The sequence below is a fragment of the Vespa velutina genome, chromosome 22, assembly GCF_912470025.1.
Source record: "Vespa velutina chromosome 22, iVesVel2.1, whole genome shotgun sequence".
Taxonomy (NCBI): Eukaryota; Metazoa; Arthropoda; class Insecta; order Hymenoptera; family Vespidae; genus Vespa; species Vespa velutina.
Window position 1 is genome coordinate 3902315 of NC_062209.1, and position 22114 is coordinate 3924428.

General features: G+C 43.2%; 1 protein-coding gene across 4 annotated transcripts in view; it reads left to right on the top strand.

Annotated features, from left to right (window-relative positions):
* Window positions 1–653: 653 nt before the first annotated feature.
* Window positions 654–22114, top strand: part of LOC124956506 (dystroglycan 1-like) — a 44218-nt gene continuing 22757 nt past the window's right edge. For 2 of the 4 annotated variants that reach the window (XM_047512409.1, XM_047512413.1), the window contains exon 1: window positions 12857–13353. Coding sequence is in view for 2 of the 4 variants with exons in the window: in XM_047512407.1 (XP_047368363.1) it covers window positions 669–687 (19 nt within the window). In the remaining 2 variants the exon portion in view is untranslated. Of the gene's footprint in view, window positions 688–12856; window positions 13387–22114 lie in introns of those variants that run through there. The other 2 variants (XM_047512407.1, XM_047512408.1) reach the window with 2 other exon arrangements.

Genomic DNA, 22114 nt, shown 5'->3' on the forward strand with positions numbered 1-22114 from the left:
GATAAGAGATAAGAGCACCTACGGAATTTAAGAGAGTATATTTGTCTGTTGGGTCGATGCATGCTCGTATAAAAAAATTCTCCGTTTATAATCACTATATATACGTATTTAGGTTGCGCGATGCCACGACTCGACATCGATCGAGTTTGACATCCTTTCTATCCTAATTTTCGCTTCAACCGCTATAAATATCTATTCCTTTGGCAGCTTTCTTACGAAAGAAATTTCCCTTATCGCGAAGGAAGATGCTAAAGAAGAAGGAGAAGATTCGAGAGACGGAGACGATAATCACGAAGCAGCACGTTAGAGAGAGAGAGAGAGAGAGAGAGAGACTGCCTGTTGGGAACGATGGAGAAGGGAAAGATAAAGCCGCGGCAGTGCGCGTGCAATGCACAAAGCTACCGAATGAATGTGCGAGAATCTAAAGGGAAGTGCGGCGGATGCGGCGGCCCTTAGTATTCCGTGCAACGGACGCAAACGTTTAAGAATCTCGTCGAGGCGAACGAGAGGAGTCGAGAGAGAGAGAGAGAGAGAGAGAGAGAGAGAGAGAGAGAGATGGAAGCCTTCGAACTTTCCACGACGCAAGACGAGGCCAAATGAAACTTTGCGAGTAGAAACCACGAGAGTTTCGTATTTCTCAAGTTGTGTTCGCCATTCGAAGGGAAGAAATGGAACGCTGTATTAAAGGTGAAATCGAAGACCCGATCTTGAAAGAGAATTTTAATTGTTTTCATTAATACCCGTTTTCACGTAATATGCCCTAAAATATGTTTTCTCGAGAAGATTTTGAAGCCACTTTCAAAATTGGGTCGCCTGGAGAATCTTTGGTAAATAAGAAAAGCAATGCCCTCGAAAGAATTATTATCGAAAAATGGAAAGGGATGAAGAAGATAAGCAAAGAGAGATACGATGTTTCACCGAATTAATTTTTCCAGGATACTGCTTCTCAATCAGAGAGAGAGAGAGAGAGAGAGAGAAAGTTCTTTAAAAAATGCGGTGGTTACGATGAAATGTCATATCTTCTTTTTCTTCTTTCCACTGTAGAATGTGTTTCGCGTATAGCACTCGATAGTGCCAAGTCTCTTGTCTTGAAAATAACTTCCACGAAAGCGCGACGTCAGCGATCTTCCAGGGCAAGTAACGCTCGACATAATTCTTTGCGTGCACGATAATCGACGACCTTATGCGACAAAGAACCGACAGCTGCATCTCTTTTAAAGATCCTTGATACACGTACGCTTGCACGTATCTAGACAGACAGTTGCTGTAATAGATGGTCGAAGAAAAAATAATAACCTTCTTCGAACTAGAAATAAGACGAATGATCGATGAGGTCGATCAAAGAATATGGTAAAATCGAATGATAACAAAAAAAAATTGGCACCATTCACGTTTCCAATTCTTCACGTTCCCAAATCGAAGGTTAGAACCGTACGATCTATATCCACGCGTTGTTAGTCGCGAGTGTTATCGGAGAAGCTTACCATATTCGTGTCCCTTTCACAGAGTCTCTCAACTTTAAGCTTTTCGAAGCATTCTGATATCTTTTTTTATCTGCTTTGCTAAGACTCCGTTCTATAACTTTCGACGTATTCTAAGCGGTCCCCGATAAAAATATCCCAGGTGCTTTTCGTCGTGCTATCTTCGACGACAAGTCGCTTTCGGTCGAAAGCTTTTTCGAAAAGAGCGCTGCGTTAGCTCAAACGCAACCCGGAAATTCCACGCCGTCTCGACTTGGTTCGCTCCTTTTCAATGTATCACAAATAATGTCTACTCGAACTGACAGTGACTTTCAACTTTGCCAGTGTCATCCTTTCTAATGCCTAACGTAGAGCGACTTTATCCTAGTACTCGACGAATTCAGATGCATATATATGTGTGTGTGTGTGTGTGTGTGTGTGTGTGTGTGTGTATATGTATATATATATATATATATATACATATACATATACATATGTATATGCGCGCACATGTATGTTACGGAGATGCTACGATGCCTCGAGCAAGTTTTACGTTCGTATTCGTCTATATAATAATGATTCCTCGTTAATCGATATATGCGATAGTTGTCGGCCGTTTCGCGAGGATAAAGGATGATATTTCTAAGAAAATCGTACAGCGCGAGTTCGGCGTTCGCGATTTCAGGGAGGCTCCTAGGGAAATAATATTGCGTGTGCACCACTGACTGCTTTACCCCGGGCAAATAGGTATGCAGTTATTCTGAGACTGCCGGGGTGAATGGCCACCTCTTCTCGGCTTCTCGCAGCTTCTCGCTCGCGAAAGCTCAAATCGAATATCATCCGGAGGTGTCCGAGATACGAGCGATATCATTACATTAGGATGACGCGTTCTTCCTGATTTATCTCGCCTCGCCTACCAACTCGCGCGGTCCGGATTTCGCACCACTTACATTTTGGCTTCGTCGCAGAAACATTGTTTAACGTTCGTTCGCGTCAACCTAGTCCCACGTCGCATACGGACAACAAATTCATATTTATGCATATTCATCTATATTTAATCCGTAGCGCTACTCGTTCGATCGAGTATGTTGGAAAGTTTATAACTTGTAATATATTTGACAATAGATACGAATATATATATAAAGGATAATTCGTAATGGCAGAAATGTCAAGAATTTAATAGGGCAACGCGCTAGCGACGCCGTTAAAATATTAGAATCGATTAGGATTCATTGACGTCTCCGGGAAAGATTTGACGCTTCCTCCTATCGATAGCGAACGTAATTTATAATCCAAGAGGAACAGAGAGGATTCTAACGAGACGCGATTCGATCGAACGAATATCGGATAAAATAATAGGTAATTTGATTAACGATGCTTCATATTCTGTATTAGTTAAACAATAACCGTTGTGCCATCGAAGAAGGTTATTTCATATCGCGCCTGAATTTCTCGATCGATCCACGCGTAATCGCTAAATTAGTGCGGTCGTTAACAACGACACTGGAACGGCTCGTTAACTCTTGCGTATTATTATTATTATTATTATTATTATTATTATTATTATTCGCATGGTATTTGAAAATGACCGCGCTTTATAAAACAATACCTGATAACGATGCTTCGGCTAACGACGAAGAGGGGAATATCCGACGACAAACGAATCGCTCTTCTCGTTAACGATTAGAATATCTCAATTATCAAAGTTGTAATTATGAAGAATAATCGTTTAGCCGTAAACGTTGCTCCAACTATTGCTCTTATATTTGAAAGTTTCGAATTTGGAAGTGGACGTTTTCAAATTGGAGTCGCGACCTCGACTCGGCTACGTGTATTTTCGTAACGTCAATAAACGCGTCTTTTATTACTCGCCGAAAAATTGACTTTAACTCCTTCCTACGTCGTAGACACATATATGCATCTATTCGGTCTTGATAGATAGCACTCGAATAGTCTCGGCTGTTGCATCCTAGGTAAATCCGTTCGATCGTTGTTGCGTCACGAAATCGACGATTTCAATGATTTTCCTAGCGATTTAAACTCTCGATCGAGAGTGTGTGCTACGTTTTATGTGCCTCCTGCTTATACGTGCATGCGTGCCTATGCATATATAAATAAACACACTCCGTCGACGGAAGAGAAGGAAGTCTTTCGTAGACGAGAGTATTACCTATATCGAAGAAGGTTCATTTTCGAAGAAAAGACGTTGCTTGCTGCAACCGATACGTTGCAGGAGGAGCAGTTTCTTGGTTTCTCCATTTGGTTTTGCGAGCGGGGCATACGGTCGGCAGGGCCCCTATTTTTAGCGAGCTTTCCTTCCTAGCGGTAGCAAATGGCAATGGGTGGTCGCGACTCTGCAGTGCCTTCCTTTGCAACAGGCACTTGCCTTGGTTACCGAATCAAAATTCATTTTCCTTTTACGAAGAAATCGATTCAAAACTTTATCGTCCTTTCATGCTTTTTTCTTTTCTTTTTTTTTTTTCTTTTTTTCTAATAATCCCTTTCTTTTCTAATATATTAAAGAGACATTTCTATTAACGAGCCGTTCTCGCGCGGTTTCTCGATCGTCAAGTGCTATTTCTTCGGGTTCGAAAAAGAAAAAAAGGAGGACACTTATCTCGTACGTTATACCGGATTACATCTCGGATCTAACGAGACCGCTCTCAAGTGGCAGAACGTTCTAAGAACGTCGACGCGATTTATGCCGACGCTCGTGCATAGAAATGTACACAGGAATATTTCCGTGATAAGCGTGTTATCATGAAAAATCTCTTGTACGAAAGAAAAAGATTTCTTTTTTTTTTCCTTTCCTCCAGAGCATAGCTTTCGACGTGGCTTCATTGTTGTCGCAACAGACGCAAAAATCAAATTCATTGGGAGTCAAAAGCTTCCATTTGTTTGTCGTCGTCGTCGTCGTCGTCGTCGTCGTCGTTGTTGTTTGCGATATCAGAGTTTAATCATCGCGAGCCTCTTCGCGAGAGGAAATAAATTGATCGAGCAGAGTGGGCTGCCTTCTCTCTCGCCGAGGCGTCTTTCAGGCGTCTTCGAGGCGTCTTCGAGACGCCTCGAAGACGCCTAGCCTACACGGATCCAATTATTCGAACGTTACCGCTTCATATATTCGGCTCATATACTTTCACAGTTTAACACTTTTTCCTTTATTAGGATTATATATTTAGACGTGCGTATAATGAATCGTTCGATCGGCCATTTATCAAATTAATATTAGACGAAAAGAAAGCGATGAGTCAAAATAGCCGTTGATGGTTGAAAAAGTTAAAGCGACGATCAAACGGATAAAAGTCGTAGGTAAGAATGTCGCGGTTGTACTGGAGGAGGTAGGAAAAGGTGTGCTTGGGGAGGTGACGAAAAAGGTATTTAGGAGCTCTATATGGTCGTGCCGGATGTAACCGACACACGCAATTGATTTCGTAAACGCACTTGAAAATAGGATGGGGCTGCGTGACTCATGCAGGCTAATTTCCAGCATCGACGCCTCTCTCTCTCGAGAGAGAGAGAGAGAAAGAAAGAGGCATTCCAGGTGCATACGAGATCGCGCGACAAAAGATGCCGTGGCATGGAATCGCATGAATAAGGATAATTGGCTCTCTCTCCCTTGGCACTGTCCGTTCACGGAATACCGATGAAGACAATTTACTTGCTAGATGTACCAACGCCACGGGAGATCATTTGTCGAAGAACGAAAACGACCCAACAAACTTTGTCCCGTTTTCCTTTTATGCTCGCTCTTAAGCTTACAGATATCCGACGCGTAAACTCTACGAACGTATGTACGTACGTACGACCGGTAATTGGGGAATCGTTGGTATAATCGTTTGGTATAACGCTAATGCGATTAATCGTTATTATGCAAATACATATTAATACGCGCGCATATATATCTATATGTATACGTATATATGTCTATGATTGGCTTTCTCGCAACTCGAAGCAATAGTGGAATAAGAACGTCGACAAAAGTCTCGTGCAGCATCGCAGCCAATTCTTCGTTGAAACTATTCATCGTTGCGAGGAAGAAACAATCGGCATAGAAATTGGTAGTTGACGAGTTAGCGATCAGAGATCAGAGCGTTAGAACGTTTAGTTCGATAGTTTACCTTCAAGTTTATAGGCGTCCATACATATCTACGTAATGTGCAGGTAGAGCTGTATCTATGCATATAGAATGACATAGAGTATCGAACGTTTTGAATCTCCGACGATAATCGAGGTTCGGCCGGCGAGCGGGTACGTAATATTCTCGTCGGGATCTTTCACCAGAGACTTTTCTCCGAGAGATCAAAGGGAATCGTCCTTGGTCGAAGAAGGAGAAAAAAAAGATCTCGTAGCGTAACATAAGTTGTGCATCTTGTACGAGCTCGTGTGCAAAGATTAATTCGGAGCGTAAAGTCGCGATATAGATAATAACTATTGTCGTGAATTTCGTGATGGCGGTGGTGGTAAGAAAGATGAGAATGGAGATGAAAGTGCTCGCAGGGAGGGCAAAAGAGATGGATACGCGGGGAGGATAGGAAAATGCAATTAAGTACTAACAGCTCGAAACGAGACGTTGAACTCGAACGATCGCAGATTGCATTTGCGATTAAAGAAAAGTGGGTTAATGTTTTGTGTGTTGGGATTATGTTCATGCTTGGGATACGCGTGCATTCGTAATAGCGTTGACATCCTGCTCTCTTCGACCAACCATTACGGGGAACAATGGCGTAATACGTGCATGGCCAACGGGAATATATATAATAAAATATACGTGTACGTACGCGGATACCTACGTGTACTCCTCCTTTTTTTCTTTCTTTTCTCTCTCTCTCTCTCTCTCTCTCCCCCCCTCTCCCTCTCCCTCTATTCTCTTTTCCTCCCTCCGTGGCGTCGCTTCGCGCACGACGAACAATCGGAACTAGGCGCAGCCTCTTTTAATTACGCGCGAAGCATGCACAAGGAGTGCCTTTTTTCGCCCTGATACTTGACCTAATGTATCCGGAGAGCGCGTCCGCGTTCCTTCATCGACGTTATTCCAACTAAACGCATTCTTATACCTCTTCTCTAGCGAGAATTTTTGCAAGACGAGATCGAACGCGATTCTACTTTAGATTCTTTCCTTCGGATAGAGCGGACTAAGCTATTTTGTAATTAGAAGAAGGGTTAATAACCGAAGTAAAACGTGGCGATATCGCGTGCCTTCGTTCATTAACCCGTTTAATCGCAACAATCGTTAATTCCCATTTCGCGCGGCACTTGTGAACCATTGGCGAATCGCGTTTCGCCATCTTAATACCAATTCGCGTTCTTAGAAAAGAGAGAGGGAGAGAGAGGGAGAGAGAGAGAGAGCGCGCGCGCGCGCTAGCGCTAAAGCTTCCTTCAATAGCACCGTTTCTCTGAAATTAATTTATTTTTCGCAAACGTATTATTTCGAATCGCTAGTGTACACTCGCTTTGGTTATCCTTGGTCCGTACCAACGCGTTCGAACGTTCGTGTTCGTTAGTTCCTTTGGTATCTCGAACAGGGCTCGAACGTATTCCGATATAAATAACTTTAAGAGGGTCGCGAGTCCGTTCACGTACGAACGCACGCGGAACGCACAGGCGGCTCTACGGTTGGCGCAGGTTGGCCCTGGACCAAGATTAGTCAGCCGAGACGTGAATCTTGCGCGTCCTCGGCGTAGTACGTGTCCCTAGTTGGCAAAGGACCGTCGATGTTTGGATTTCAGGTAGGCATCGCGATAGGGCCCTCTCCTATTTGAAGAACTCGTGCCAAAATAATAGACCATATCGGAGATAGCTTTAAAACTATCCGATAAATTCGCCCAATAAATAGTTATTTGTACAGAGTTAGCGAGATAAATGCGTCGATGTACGCAACTTCTTCAAGATCGTCGGTGAATCATCACTCGAGATGATGGCTCGTTCGGGCGCGCCTCCTCCCCTCCTCCTTGAAAAATAAATCTCCGTTTATATCGTCATATAGTTTCGCTCGTCTTGTTAAGTTTGTCTCGTATCTCGAAAGCGTGTTTATCCGCGAAATCTTTAAATAAATATTATATAGTACGAGTACTTGAAATCGCGGAGTTTACGCGGAAAGAGAGAAACGTTGTTATTGGTCAGCGTGGGAGAAAAGTAATCCTCGCGTTTAAATAAATCCACGAACATTAGTACGTTTATTTATGGATTATAATAGAATCGGAGAGGTATGCTTTTTCGCAGGGGCTACATTTGTTTCCTTGAATGTCGCGCTTGAAGAACGAGCGAAGAAAACGAGACAACGAAAGAAACGAAGTAGAGAAGAGTTCTTTGATGGCAGACGGTACTACGCCGTCTATTGGTTACGTCGTTTTCTACCTTCGACGTAAACGAGAATCATACGATTTATGTATTCTCTTCTTATTCACCTTTCTTATTTAGGAACGCGCAGAGAGACAATGAAATTTGTCGCAGAAAGGATCGTAGTTAACGATACGTTGATTAATGGATATCGATTTGAACTCTCGTACTTGAACTCGTCGTCGATACACGGTTCGTTAGGTACGAGAGATCGTTGGGAATGGTTAAATAAAAGCCGACGTATAAAGCGGCTCCTTTAGGTCGGAAAATTAGGTCGATCCGAACCACCCTCAAGAAGAGCCTATTTCCCTTTGATGTATTCAATATCTATCCGGCCATTCCTACAGAGGCATATCTTTGTATATCTAGTTTAACCTATTGCGATTCTTTTATTGCGAATTTTTTCTTTTTCATTATCCTTCCGCGTTACATGAATTATTTCTATGGCTCGTAAGTTCGATCTATTTTGACGACACGATAAAGTTTTTTTATCCATCGTTATCGTAATTAGATTAGAAAAGAAATATATTAGGAGGGGTTATGGCTCGATATGGGTCTGGTGAGCGATCCTGAGGATGATTAGTTCTCGCGTCTCTACCTACGCATCTTCTTTAATTGTCGGCCCGTCCGGACGAACGAAATCGAAATTCGTCGTTCGTCATGGGGGCGTGTCTCCTTCCCCGGGAAAGCCGTTCGAAATTGTACCGATGATTCTCCTTCGCAACGGCGACGAAATTCTAATCGTTTATCCGTTAAATTAAGGAGCAATGATTTTAATTACGATTCCGGTCCGGTCGAAAAACTTTATTAGGGATTTTTTCGTAGGTGGAAATAAACGTAAAGGAATATTTAAGGACAATTCACGACAGTGACAAAAGAACTCGTCGTTGGGACTCGTCGTACGATAAGGGTCGGATAATTAATTTTTCTTTCGTCCACCGTTGAATATCGTAAAACTCTATGAAAATGTTATACGTTGTATGCGCCGAGGGAAACTTACTTATTGTTTTCTCCGCGGTATTCTAACGGAATATGGTGGTAGGTAGATAGGAAGCTAATTAAATTTTTTGCCAGTTGGAGAGAATGTGCGCATCGCAATGCCAAGACGGAAGACGGAGAAAAGCTTCATACCGTGGCAGACCTTCCTCGAGCGTCATCGATCGTTTTCAATTAAATTATCGAAATTCTTTCCTTTTGAAACGTTAAAGACGTTCGCGTTATCCATGCAATTCAAATCAGTAGTATCGCAACGTCGAGAAAGGCATAAGAGACAGAGTCTCGAGAAATACCAAAGTAAAAAATCATTTCGATACCGTTTCCATTTTTCTCTCAAAGGAAAGAAATTGAGTTTTCTCAAGACGCGCCATCTGAGATTCGTTCGTCCGGGAAATATCAGCGAGAAAGGACTTTTTTCTTATTCCCAGCGAAATGCACTCTCCGTTTGCGAAATCGTAAAGAAGCTACCATGCCGTAGCTAGCATGCTCTCTCTCTCTCTCTCTCCCTACCATCGGCTAGCTTCCTCCTAGTAGTTTTCTCATCGCCTAAGATTACTTTCGATCATTTCTTTTTTTTTTCTCGCGAGTTTTATCCAAAATGCAAACGCTTAAGGCAAAACGAATTCAACGAGAACGAAATTCATTCCAGTTGGAAGCTGCTCTGTTAGCGCCTATAGAAAGTTTTCTTTAAGGAAAGAAATTTCAGAAAAATATTTCCAGATACGATACGTCTTCTTCGCTGCTCTATATTTCTTTCTTTGTTTTCTTTAAACGATCGACCGAGCTTGCAGAGCGAGAGCGAGAGAAAGAGAGAAAGAGAGAAAGAGAGAAAGAGAGAGAGAGAGAGAGAGAGAGAGAGAGAGAAACATTGTAGAAGAAACGGTAGCAGAAGGAAATAGAGGGGAATAGATTTAGGCCGGGACAGTAGGGAGAGTAATATGGTTCTATAGAAAGGGGAAGTTGGCGATATAGAGCGAACGAATTTCTTCCTAAAGAACAAAGGACGCGTGCGGTTTGCTTCTTCGATACGTGCAAAAAAAAGTCCTGAAAGGACGTTTTTACGCGATCGCCTACCGTAAAGTTCCTCCCGCTCTCTCTCTCTCTCTCTCTCTCTCTGTTTGCCTCTGCCGCCTCTGAATTCCGCGACGTAGCAGAAACAAAAGTTTCGATGATACTAGAAACGAGGAGGGAAGAACGTCATGAGAATCGACGTTCGAGGAAATAAAATTAGTTCGAAGAGACATATAGAATATATAGACGTATATAGACGCGCAGACATTCCTCGGGAATAATTCCGTTACTCTAATTAAGAATCCATAGACGTTCGTTAGTTTCGTTCTCTTAGAATTCGTATCAGTCGGTACGAGTGCAATACGCACATACGATGAATCATATGCAAGTACGTAAGTACGTGATCTCGTTGAAAGGTAATTCGGCCGTTAGCCGACATGGTGGACTGAACTTTATAGATTCGAAACTCCGTTCGAATGGCTATCGTTTTATTTATCGAAGCGTTCATTGTCGAAGCGATCGAAGATCACACTTCGATCAGGAAGAATTTGACGCAATTACGAGGGCAGATATATCTGTCAAGGTTGAGTATCACTGAAGGCCCGCAACCATGGAGATGAAAAGGGAGCGAACCGCGCAAACGAGTCGGCCTCTATCCCCTTTCTGCGTATAGCCCTCTCTTTTTTACCTCTCGCCTTCGTTTCTTCCTATTAACTCCGATTTCGAATTCTTCTCGACGAGATGTTATATCGCAAGCAACCGCGCCCAACTATCTGCCGATGCAACGACTCTTAGAAAAGAAAATGTTACGTTTCGGGGAAAAATCTTACGTACGTGAAAAAATGAGATTCGAAGTTGAGTAGAGTCGGGTGTAGATAGATATTTCGTTAGGAAAAATCGATAAAAATAGATAAACGTAATCGCTATTTAAAACGCTCGATCTTATCATCGACGATTAACGTTCTCCTAACGAACTAATAAGTATTTATTAACGATAGCTAACGATGGGATTAACGTAAGGCGAATATCTAAAGTAGCACTTTCTTCGTTCGAACGAACGACGGTCGATCGATCGATCGGTCGATCGATCGATCGAACGTTCGCCTATCACTTTGGCGAAATCTTTGAAATGTCCCTTACGAGAATTTCTATCGAAATAATTAAACGATAACGAGGGGTCTACGTTATTTAAGACGGATCGAAAGCCGACCGCGATGTAAGCGGATAAAGCCTCGGGAACGATCTAAATAAAAATGCATATATAGAAGATTGTTAGGAAAACGAACGAAGCAAAATTGATCGCAGCTCCGGAAGCTACTTTTAGCATAGCAACTCCGTTCGTCTGCTAAAACTGCGCGTTTTTTTCTTTCCTCTTTCTTTTTTTATTTTTCCTTCTTCTTTTTTTTTTTCTCTCTCTCTCTCTCTCTTGCTTGTTTCATATAACGAAAGTAATAACGTAGAAAAGATGTGTCTTTCCTTTCTCCTCGTAGCTAATTATGTAGAAACTTTTCGTTGGTGAACGATCGTTCCTAACATTCCAATTCGTGCGATCGTTGGTAATCGTGAGAATGCACGCGACCTTCCTACCTTCCTTGCCAGACTAATAATTTTCCTTTACGACAAAAAGTGAAATAGCAAAGCGACGGAACGCTAGCGGTCTTGTACGGAAAGGGTAACAATTTGTTTCCGTGAAAAACAAAATAACGAGGATCACCCTTTTTCCGACGACGCGCGTCACCGTCCAGAGAGAGTTATTAACGACGATCGATTTATAATTTTCATTCGGTGTTTCGTTCATGTTCACGAACCGAGCGAGCACACAGCCCTTCGAACTGAGATGAAAAGAGGGGAGCAAACACGCGCCTATGGATCACGCACACACGGAAGAGCCGGTTGTCGGCCGGGGCCGGTGTCGCGGCCAAACTCGCGAAAACCACGGTCTATCTTCTTTTTGCTCTCAACTCAACAAGAGGAGAGAGAGAGAAAGAGCTTTACGTCGTTGTCGTAAAGTTTTCGCCGATTTAACGTCTACGTCGTCGGCTGGGTAGAAAACTGCCGAGCTATTTTGCGAAGCAAGCAGAAGAGAGAGAGAGAGGACGATGTAAGCGTACAGCCATCAAACGAGAACAAAGACGTTTCTCGACGCCGTCGGAGAGGACGAAGAGAGAGAGAGAGAGAGAGAGAGAGAGAGAGAGAAAACAGAACTCGTGGCTCCTACGCGCGCTCGCGAAGAAAAAAGCAGATGCAATGGTTCGTTGGTAGAGCGAAACGATAGAGAGAGAGAGAGAGAGAGAGAGAGAGAGAGAGAGAGAGAGAGAGCGCGAGGGAGGTGGTAACCGGTATAAGCGACAAAGATGGAATAATAAAAAGAGATACGTTGATCGTATTGTTCTAAGACGATACGTATCCTGGAGGGGAGTGATGCATGCGCGCAGAGTCGAAAGATCGGCGGAATACGACAAGGGCGGATAACCCCTGAGAAATGAGACAGAATTATGTTAGGCCAGACAAGGATGGGTGCTACGTCGTTCCGTGAAATCCCGACAGAGAGATAGCGAGAGAGAGAGAGAGGGGGGGGGGGAGAGAGAGAGAGAGAGAGAGAGAGATGGACGAACGAAGCCGCATCTTTCGTGCAACATAAGAAAGAGGAAGAGAAAGGTAGCAGAAGGGAGAGCGGAAGAAGGACAAGAATATACGGTGGTAACACTCGGCAGCGTTATAGATATAGAAGGAGCTTGAGAAAGAGAAAAAGACTCGCTGTATGGGTTAGCGAGGGAGGGAGAGAAAGAAAAAAGTGATAGACTCCTCGGTATGCGCGTTGAACGAAGAGCAAACACGTACATACGTCGGAGAGAAAGATAGAAAGAGCTTCGTTGGGTGCGCTCGTAGAGGGCGCAAAGTGGGATCGGTCGGGGCCATGGGGCTGAGGGAGGCGGGCAGCGGGGAGTCCGGCTGGGCGTCCGATAGAGGGGGAAGGTGAGGTTGGGACGAAGGAGAAAAGGCTGCTGGGCGCCATACTGGTTTGGTTCTTCGGCACAGTACGCGGGCAGCGCCTCCGCCGATCGTTGCAGCAGTAGATTGGCGGTAGCGCCAGTAGAACGGTGTGGTAGTCGGCAACAGCAGCCGTCGTCGTCGTCGTCGTCGTCCTCGTCGTCGATCGTGTAGCCCGTCGTTCGCGTTCATCGACATCGCGGCGTCGTAACGTCGTGGCAATTTACTTTATTTTCTTTCCCCCCTTTTTTTTTTACGTCCTACAGTTTCTCGTGGGAGACTACGTCTCTCTCTCTCTCTCTCTCTCTCTCTCTCGCTTGCTCGCGCGCGCGCGTGTACTCGTCTCGTCGGCCGGCACACATTGTACGTTTTTCATTCCCTCTCTCTCTCTCTCTCTCTCTCTCTCTCTCTCTCTCGTTCTCTTTACGGACTGTGGAAGCAAGCGGACAAGGATAGAAGGATACGGATAGAGAAAGACGGAGACGCGTATACAGCTGGATTTTAACGTCTGCCAAGAGGAGTCAGGCTTACTCGGAATACACTGCACATCTCGGCAACGGTGAGTGAACTCTTTCTTCAATGGCAAGCCGAGGTTAGGATACGCTTTAATTCATCTTCCTTGAAAACGGAGCTTGCTCCTTTCTATTTCATCTTTTTTTTCTTTCTTTTTTTCCCTTTAGTTTTATTTCTATCTTTTCCGTAAATGTACTTAGTAATTGTATTTAAAAGGATGGTCTTTGGATGGAACACAAAAGTATCGTAATATTCAAAGAGTTACGTAAATTGTTGCGCGTAAGCGAATCTTACGAAGGGGTAAGCTACCCTTTGGCTTCGCAACCCTGCTTGCGTGCGTGCGTGCGTAAGACAAGAGAAACCTGTGAGCTTCGCTTTTTCGTTACGCGTAATGATTTTTAATCCGTTTGTTATCAAAGTAGGATGTTTATTCGTCGAGATATTTGTATATAATATGAAAAAAAAAATATATATATATATACATATGGAGTGGGTGTGTGCGTGTGTAATATGGTACTATCGATTGTCCGTTGCGTTACGAGATAAAAATTGTCTTTAGCTCTCTCTCTCTCTCTCTCTCTCTCTCTCTCTCTGTTCGTCTCTCAAGTAGCACTTTAGTAGTAAAGTATTCTGTCGAAATGTTAGACAGCGCCGGTAACACCGTTTTCAAGAATCTCTAAAGACAGTTGCCACTTGGATGACGCTCCAAAGACACTTCGATGTTCATGAAATCCAGAATGGTTTACACGACGAACGAGGATAATAGTCACTGTTTCAAGTTCGTAGCAGATGTTTCTCGTAGGAACTGCATAGGATACAGAAGTTGACCGTTTTCCCTTCTCTCTCTCTATCTCTCTCTCTCTCTCTCTCTCTCACGAGCACGAGTTACGCTAGTCGGTCTGTTATTCGGAGCATAAATTTCGGAGGAGTCTCGAGGCTGCATTATGCATGCTGTCGCACGATGCACGAAATATTACCATAAGTGGTGCAGCTCTACCTTTACAAAGACGAATAGCTCTCTATGCCATAGGAGGAGAAGAGAAGAGTCCGGTCGTGGATGATGGTGACAAAGATCGTTGATTGCTCTCGAGAAGTGTACCGCGTCCAACGTGGATTAACGTTCGAGTTCTCTACGTTCTCCGCATTATTCAGAAAACTTCATGCATATTCAGAATGGACGTTGGTTCTCGACGCTCTCTCAATGATGTTCATAACTTTTGGGAGATATCCGCGCGTCACGTTGTTACTGGCATTACCGTTTCTCTCGAGGAAGACAAGAGCCCCAAGGTAACGGGCTAAACTACATTACCATATCTTCTCCTCGCGAGGACGACCTAACTCAACTTTGAATCACGCGTACCGAATCTAATTGCACGTGACGGACGAGACAAGGTTGTTCATTTAGCAATCTGGATGGTCGATCCTTGGTGACACACTCGCTCGAGTTATTTTCTCTATCTTCGATATAAGTAAGAAAAAATGAATCTATACAAGTGCTTTAATAGAGAGTTTCTTCTTCGTCGTCGCCGCCGCCGCCGCCGCCGCCGCCGCCGCCGCCGTCGTATCCTTTTTCCCCTTTCGCCCTTTGGAATTTCTCGAATCGTTGACGGTGGCCGAGCGATAGAACGCCGATAGACTCCGCGATACGCGAGAAACGGAGAATCCAAGAGAAAAGAGGAGGAAGGGTGATGTTAAAGCGCGATACTTGTGCGTGCCTCGTGGAATTCAAGTCGCTCTCTCGCGTCTCGTTTTTCCCTTCCATCCGGTTGTCCGGTAGCCGTACCTATCGTTACCACCCATAGGTTATAGCCAACGAGAACGTTGAAAAGGACATTGTGGAATTCCTCGAAGGAATGAAAGGACGAGAGAAGGTTGGATTTCGAAGAAACGTAGGACGTAGTGGGAGAAGCCCGAAGAAGGAGAAAAAGAAGAGAGAAAGGAGAGTCCCGATGCAGCTGATGCAATTTGCTTTTATTTTCGGCTAAAATCGGAGTCTTTGTTTGGGAAGAAGAGAGAGAAATCCACTGTCCTCATCTCTCGGCCAGCTGTCAAACTTTTCTCAAACTGACCGATGGCATACAATGCCGGCGACGACGGTGTGTATGTGCAAGTTGCCGCCTCTTGTCCGCGGCTCGGCAAAAAAACCAAAAAAAAACCAAAAAAAAACAAAAAAAACAAAAGAAAAGAAAACTCCTCCATGCTTTCGGGCTCGGCTTTGGAGCTCAATTATCGCTGCGAATCGGCTCCAGCCGATTGTTCCTCTTTTTTTTGCGAATACATTTATCTAAAAAAATTCCCTGCCTTTATCCCCTGGCTCTATTAACGAAACGTAATAACACATTTTCTTTCTTTCGGCAAACGAGTTTTCCAAATATTATTATACGATATCAATGAGTTTATCGCAAAGTCGATAGAGTTATTCCGTTTAAACGATACTTTTGTTTTAGCTTTGTTTCAAAACTTGATTTTAGTCTCTTCGTAAGGGAAAAAGGGGACGAGCGACATGACAGGCAAATATTTCTCTGGAAACGCATCCATCCGATCGAACGCCATGGTTTTCCCTCGAAAATCGGCCTTATCTCGAGGACAATTAACGCTAATGAACGGACCGTTTGCTCTCACGCCCGTTTATTACTAGTCATTACTACATGGGACAGAGGTGGTGGTAGCCATCTCCTCCCTTTCATCGAAACGTTCCGGGATCGTTTCTGGATCCTTCGCAAAGTGCGTAGGTGCCTACCTCGTGCGTATACCGTCTATTCTACGGGAAATATCCAATGGGAACATTTCCACCTACACTTTCGTGCTCTCTATGCTAATAATGCACGAAATTACACGACGAGTCTCTCTCTCTCTCTCTCTCTCTCTCTCTTGCGTGCGCGATTTTGCTCATAGATATCGCGTAGGCCTCGGAAACGCGTCCCACAACGTTCCCGTTCACTCTTTTACAAGGGTGGGCCACAATCCGTACAGAATCTTGTCTGGTTGCCTTACATAACTGATTATTATCATTGTTATTGATTCGTCTGAATATTAACGTGGAATAATATAACTCTTGCTTTAAAGTACGTTTATTTTTTGGAAACACTCTGAAAGTCTATAATATAACGATCCTGATGAAATGTCGAACAAAACTTTATCTATATTTAGAGTACAGATTTGGGTTCGGAAGGAGACCCGTCTTGTTTTTCTAATCCTGGCGCGTTCTACCTCTTCGTCGTTTTTAAAGAGTTTCATCGAAAAACTTGGCCGCTGAAACTTTTTGTGTAAGTAAGTAGTTATAATTCGAGCGCGTTGAAACGTCGACCGGAACGATATTAAAAGTTTTATTGCAAAAATCCTACCTATGGCAGTTTATGCATATATATGTACGTTAGCTCAAACCAACGTTCGTGGTTACTGTCCGAGCTTACCCCACGTTCTCTCTCCAACTTTACAGGACCGTCGTCCTGGTTAACGGCATTTTACTGGCATTTACCTATCGAGTCGAGCTCAACCTAATGTTTGCGACCTACCATTTTATGAACTTGGAAGCATATTACTATTTATCGTATACATAATAATACGCGCGTTACCTCATAGGTTATTATGCGAGATAGCGTACTATCGCATCGTTTTATCGGACACTCCGTGTCGTGCATTGTTTACGCGAAAAAAAAAAAGAGAAGAAAAAAGAAAACATTTATCTACGTAATCTTATCGAAAAAGTCCACTGCTTGATTAACATTTATCTATTACGTGGGCAATCTACGTATCTATGACTAAATCGTGCGCGACAATCGTAATGACGAATGACGCCGAACGAGGCGAAAGGTTTTCTTTGCGATGATCTTTAGGCGCTTTAATAGAAATCGGAAATACCATCCAACAGATTGTATCCTAGTAAGTCGATATCGATTCTTTTCCTTCGTATATAGTAAAGGCAACCTACGCAACGCCGGGGTAAGAGGAGGAGGAGGAGGAGGAGGAGGTAGTCCGTTGATCGGCGGTGACATTTACCGTGAAAGTCATCGATTATTTTCGCGGACGGCACCTATCCCGCTCTATGCCTCCGCAATGTCTTTATTTATAACGATAATAATAGAGAAAGCCGATGGTTTTGCATAGCCCGGCAATATATTTTTGGTCGCAGGAACCGGCGCTATCGCCAATATCTTTTCGCCTCGGAATAGACAATTGCCAGGTCGCTTTGAATTATGACCTATACCCGCTATTCGCTTTTCTCCTTCCATCCCCCTTTTCTCCCGGACAGATGGTTTACGTACGACGACGCCGACGCCGACGACGACGCCAGAGTGAGAGGCGGGTGTAATTTCTCACGACGCCAGGGAGATGCATTTTGGTCGCTATTAATTAACCGGCAGTCGAGCGTGTTCCCAATTTACGTGCGAATGAAAATTGGTATCACGTAGGAATCGTGACATTTACTTACACGTAGGCAGGTGCGAGCTACACGTTATCGACGAATATCGATGATCGAACTCTTCCCTATGTAATGTTCTTCGATTCGAATGAGAAATGTCCGGACCACGGACGCGATCGAAATCAAATCCAATTCGCGATTCGCGCTACTTGCTTCCGTGGCAATTCAAACGGCGCACGTGATTTACGGAGATTTACGGAAATTTAACGCGGGGATATTCACCCATGAATATTCCGAGTCGTATCTTATTCCGAGCCTAATATATCTCTGTGCGCTTCTCTTATAGTTGCGCTTATAGTACTGCGAGTATCCTTTTATGAAAGAGATTCACCGCAAATTGAACGATGGAAAACGATATAGAAATTGGTAATGCCAGTGGTTAATGAGATAAGCTATTCTTATTCTACAGGGCTTTTAGAAATAGACTCTGTTAAAAGCTATATTACGAATAAGTAACTTTGGAGGCTTACACGCGAAATTTTATTTCTAACACCGGCATACTTAAATTTTGCAACCACGAGGAACGATCTGGCCACGATTCTTGTATAATATAACTGACGCGTTGAGCGCGTTCGTGCGCTTTGAGATGAAACAGCGCCAAGTACCCGAGGTAACCGAGCTAAGCCATGGTTTCTCGACTTATCGAATCACCCGAAATAGTATCTTTCGCTTAACAAAAATAGAGATATATGCAGGATACGTAGAAAAAGTACGTAATTGGTACGTAATTTTCGGACATTCTAACTATATATCATTCTTTAAAATGAATACACACACGGTCGAGGCAATAACGTAACAAACGATGTCTAATACATTGTATACGCTATTATAAGCTTATCAGTTTTGATGTTGTCGACCGATAACGATGACCATTCCCTCGAACTAAGACGGACTCCTTTCTCCCTCTTCTCGATAAGTGTATTTTTTCGATTCGTAGAAAGGCTGTAACGTCTTGGCCTCGTATCATCTTGGATATTAGATAAAACCAAGAATCTTGCCTAAAGATTCTGGTTGCCCGTTAAAGGACCAGATCGTTTTTCAATATTTTTATTGTATTATCTTTCTTTTTCTTTTTTATTTTATATAAAAAGAAATAGACGCCCCCGGGGCTGTCGCAATTCATGGCGTTGATTAAGCCGCCGCCGCCACCGTCCCCGAGGAACCTGGTGGTAAGCCCTATAGCGCGAGAGAAGAAAAAGAAAAGCAAACGTCGATTCAGCTGGAAACAAAAGAGAGGCCCATTGTGTCCGCCTCGAACGCGTGTTGTGTTGTTGCGTTCATCGTTCTTCGCTTTTGAGGAAGTTATGAATGAGCTTAGAAGACGCGCGTATGTGTGGTGCGCGCGCGCGCGCACGCACGCCATAAGCTTGCACATACGAGAAGGGGAACGACGGTACTCGCCCGAATGGGGCACTTCCTTCCACGTGCATGCATGCGCACGCGCGCACGTACAAAGCTATTCGTACCTTAGCTCGTAGGCGTTAAATACTCTCGGCAAGATCTCTTCGAGTCTTCTTTATCTCCTATGGTTTGCATACTATTAATCCGTTTCTTTTAAGGGCGTTACCTTTGGCAAAAGTATTAGCGCGAACTAATATTCCTTACGTAAAGATGATAAAAAGATCAAATCGAATAATATTCATTTTAATTCTAGCGAGTTTGAAATGATTCCGATAGGTTTACTCCATTATCACATTTTGATAAATCAAAGTCTCGTTCGAAGAAACGATGAATAAAGACAAAAGTACGCCAGCATTATTTGTCTCGTACGGTTTTTCGTTAGAATGTGTTTCAATGATTCATTTCGTTCTTCGTCATTAGATAAAGAATATCGGTGAGTGTGTCTTCTCGGGACAACCTAGATAAAGTACTAACGAGTATAGACTGTGTCGTTACGTAGCACATTGAGCAACTTTGAAACAGTCATTCGTACGTATTTAGCCCTAATATTCCTGGCATAGTAATTCCATTAGACGTAAAATCATGAAAGACGACATGATAATAAACTAATACAATTAATAGGCATAGCATTCATTTAATAATATTTTTATTATTATTTCCGACGATAGGCCGATATATGATGGGTTAAAAAATTTGATTGCAAACTTGTTGCACGTGTCACCTAGTTGATCCGAGCGATGCAACGCGCGATAGGTTAATTATGTAATTAGTCGGCGGTCGATCGATCGCCAATCTCTGTCTCATTTCCAACCCTTTGTTTCAACGTCGATGCCTCACGTTCGCGCTTTATTCCCCACACCACATACACATGGAAGGGCTTTTTTATACGCGGAGTTAGGTCGACGGCTTCTGTAACACGATCCTTCCACCGCGGTAAACTATCGTCTAGCCCACACCAATGGGGGTTCTCTATTTCATGATGGAAAACGTAAAGAGGAAATAAAACGTTTCTTCGATTCGTACGCATCCTCCCTTCGTTTGCTTTTATGGAAAAAAAGAAAACCTATGTATTATATTTTTCTCATATCTTTTTGTTTCTTTCTTTTTTCTTTTTTTTTCTTTCTCTCTCTCTCTCTCTCTCTCTCTCTCTCTCTTTTTTTTTATTGGCAATTCTTTGGCAAGAATGTCACGTTTCTTCCTACGATCGACATGCCGGAGCGGGGCATGACTTCCCTGAAAATTTCACCGGATTTTCTTCTTCGTGAGTATTCCGAGCGTGCAGGGTTCTGCAGTCGGTGCATATATGGTCCTCTTCTTCAAACACGTAAGACGACCGCGTCCCACTTTTACGCGATCCTTTCGTCCCACGTATATACGGATATACGCGTCGCGGCGAGATGCTTCTTACGAGATGCCGAACGATCAGGAGCGTAGCGAGAGACTCGTTCCAGAGTCTAAACTTTATCTTCGCTTCGAATCAAATCCGATTATAGAACCTTAAATAGATGGATACGTTACCATACGAACCAAGTCTTTCCTTCTACGCTCTGAATTTCTCTTATACGGAACCGTAAAATACGGACAGACGAAGTTGGTAATTTTTCTTTGACAATGTCCGAGTTAAAAACAAAAACAAAATACTATGATAGAGTCTATGGTATCCTTTGTTATTTCCACAAAATTGATCCAATTCCTAGATCTAATGAATTCGTCGAGAGAGAAAAACGCTAAATTTGACGACCACTGTGCGACGCAACGTAATACTCGTGGTCGATCAATTAGCCCTATATACATACACACATATATATATATATATATATATATATATATATATATATATAGAGAGAGAGAGAGTGTACATTGTGTTGAATCTGAAGATACGGTGTGTTCTTTTCGACTGCAACTCAGTTGAGAATTTTTCAACTCTCCCAGTAAATACGAATCCCTCTTTGTGTCTTGTGCAGTAAAGAGTAGTTACATTTTTACTATACACCGTGTGGTAAATGGTCCCATCATTTCCTACCTGGAACTTGGTGTTTACGAGGCTTGCATTAGAAGCTAACCTGATAACAGCGTTGAACGGGAAGCGTTCGACGTTTTTCACGAGATAAATACGTCGAAAAAGAAAAAGACACGTAGTCTGAAAACCTATTCGGTGAAATAACGTGAGAGCTCTCTCTTTGTTGGAGCTTCGAGTGGCTCGCGTTCGTGCCTCGTTAAAAGTCCGAGCTAACGACTGTTTTTTTTTTTTTTTTCCGAGCAAAGCTAATTCGACTTCTCGCATAGGTATCGCGCAAAACGTCATGTCTACCGAGGGATATCCTGTTTTTCTACATCTCGCAAAATTCGTGACTTTTTCTTCGTCTCGAAAGACAACTTTCAAGTTCTATTGGTAGATAGGAAAATGGAAAGCAATGTACTCGAACGATAGCTACGATCGTACGGGACAAGAAAAAGAGTAAATTGCAATCGAACGCAGAAACTCGGCAGAGAAATCAGACGAGGACGACGGCGACGACCTGCGAAGCGTCCTTAATTGACTGCAACTGCAAACATCAGAGAGAAAGACCGGCGCAATTTTTTCCTCTCTCTCTCTCTCTCTCTCTCTCTCTCTCTCTTGCTCGTGGCAGCAAGAGGAGGCTTTCGAGAAAGCAAGGCGGTGCGCGCAACACATGCGGAACCGCCCACGTATCATTTCTTCGTCCCACTCCTCTCTCGCGTTTCTTTCATTATCGAACTCAAATCAGAAAATCCTTTTGCATGTCGAAAATCGTACGAAATCGAGTAAGAATTTTGTTGACAATTCCCAATAACTTTAACAATCCTGTATACTTTCTACAAGTACGCGGAAACATCGTGAATGATCGAAAACGTTATGGAAATATGGAATAAAAGAGTGGAAAGTAATGTAAGACACTCGTTCTAATTTCGAAATCGAATAAATATTTATAATAAATTTTGTCGCGTTAATGAAATTCGCGTA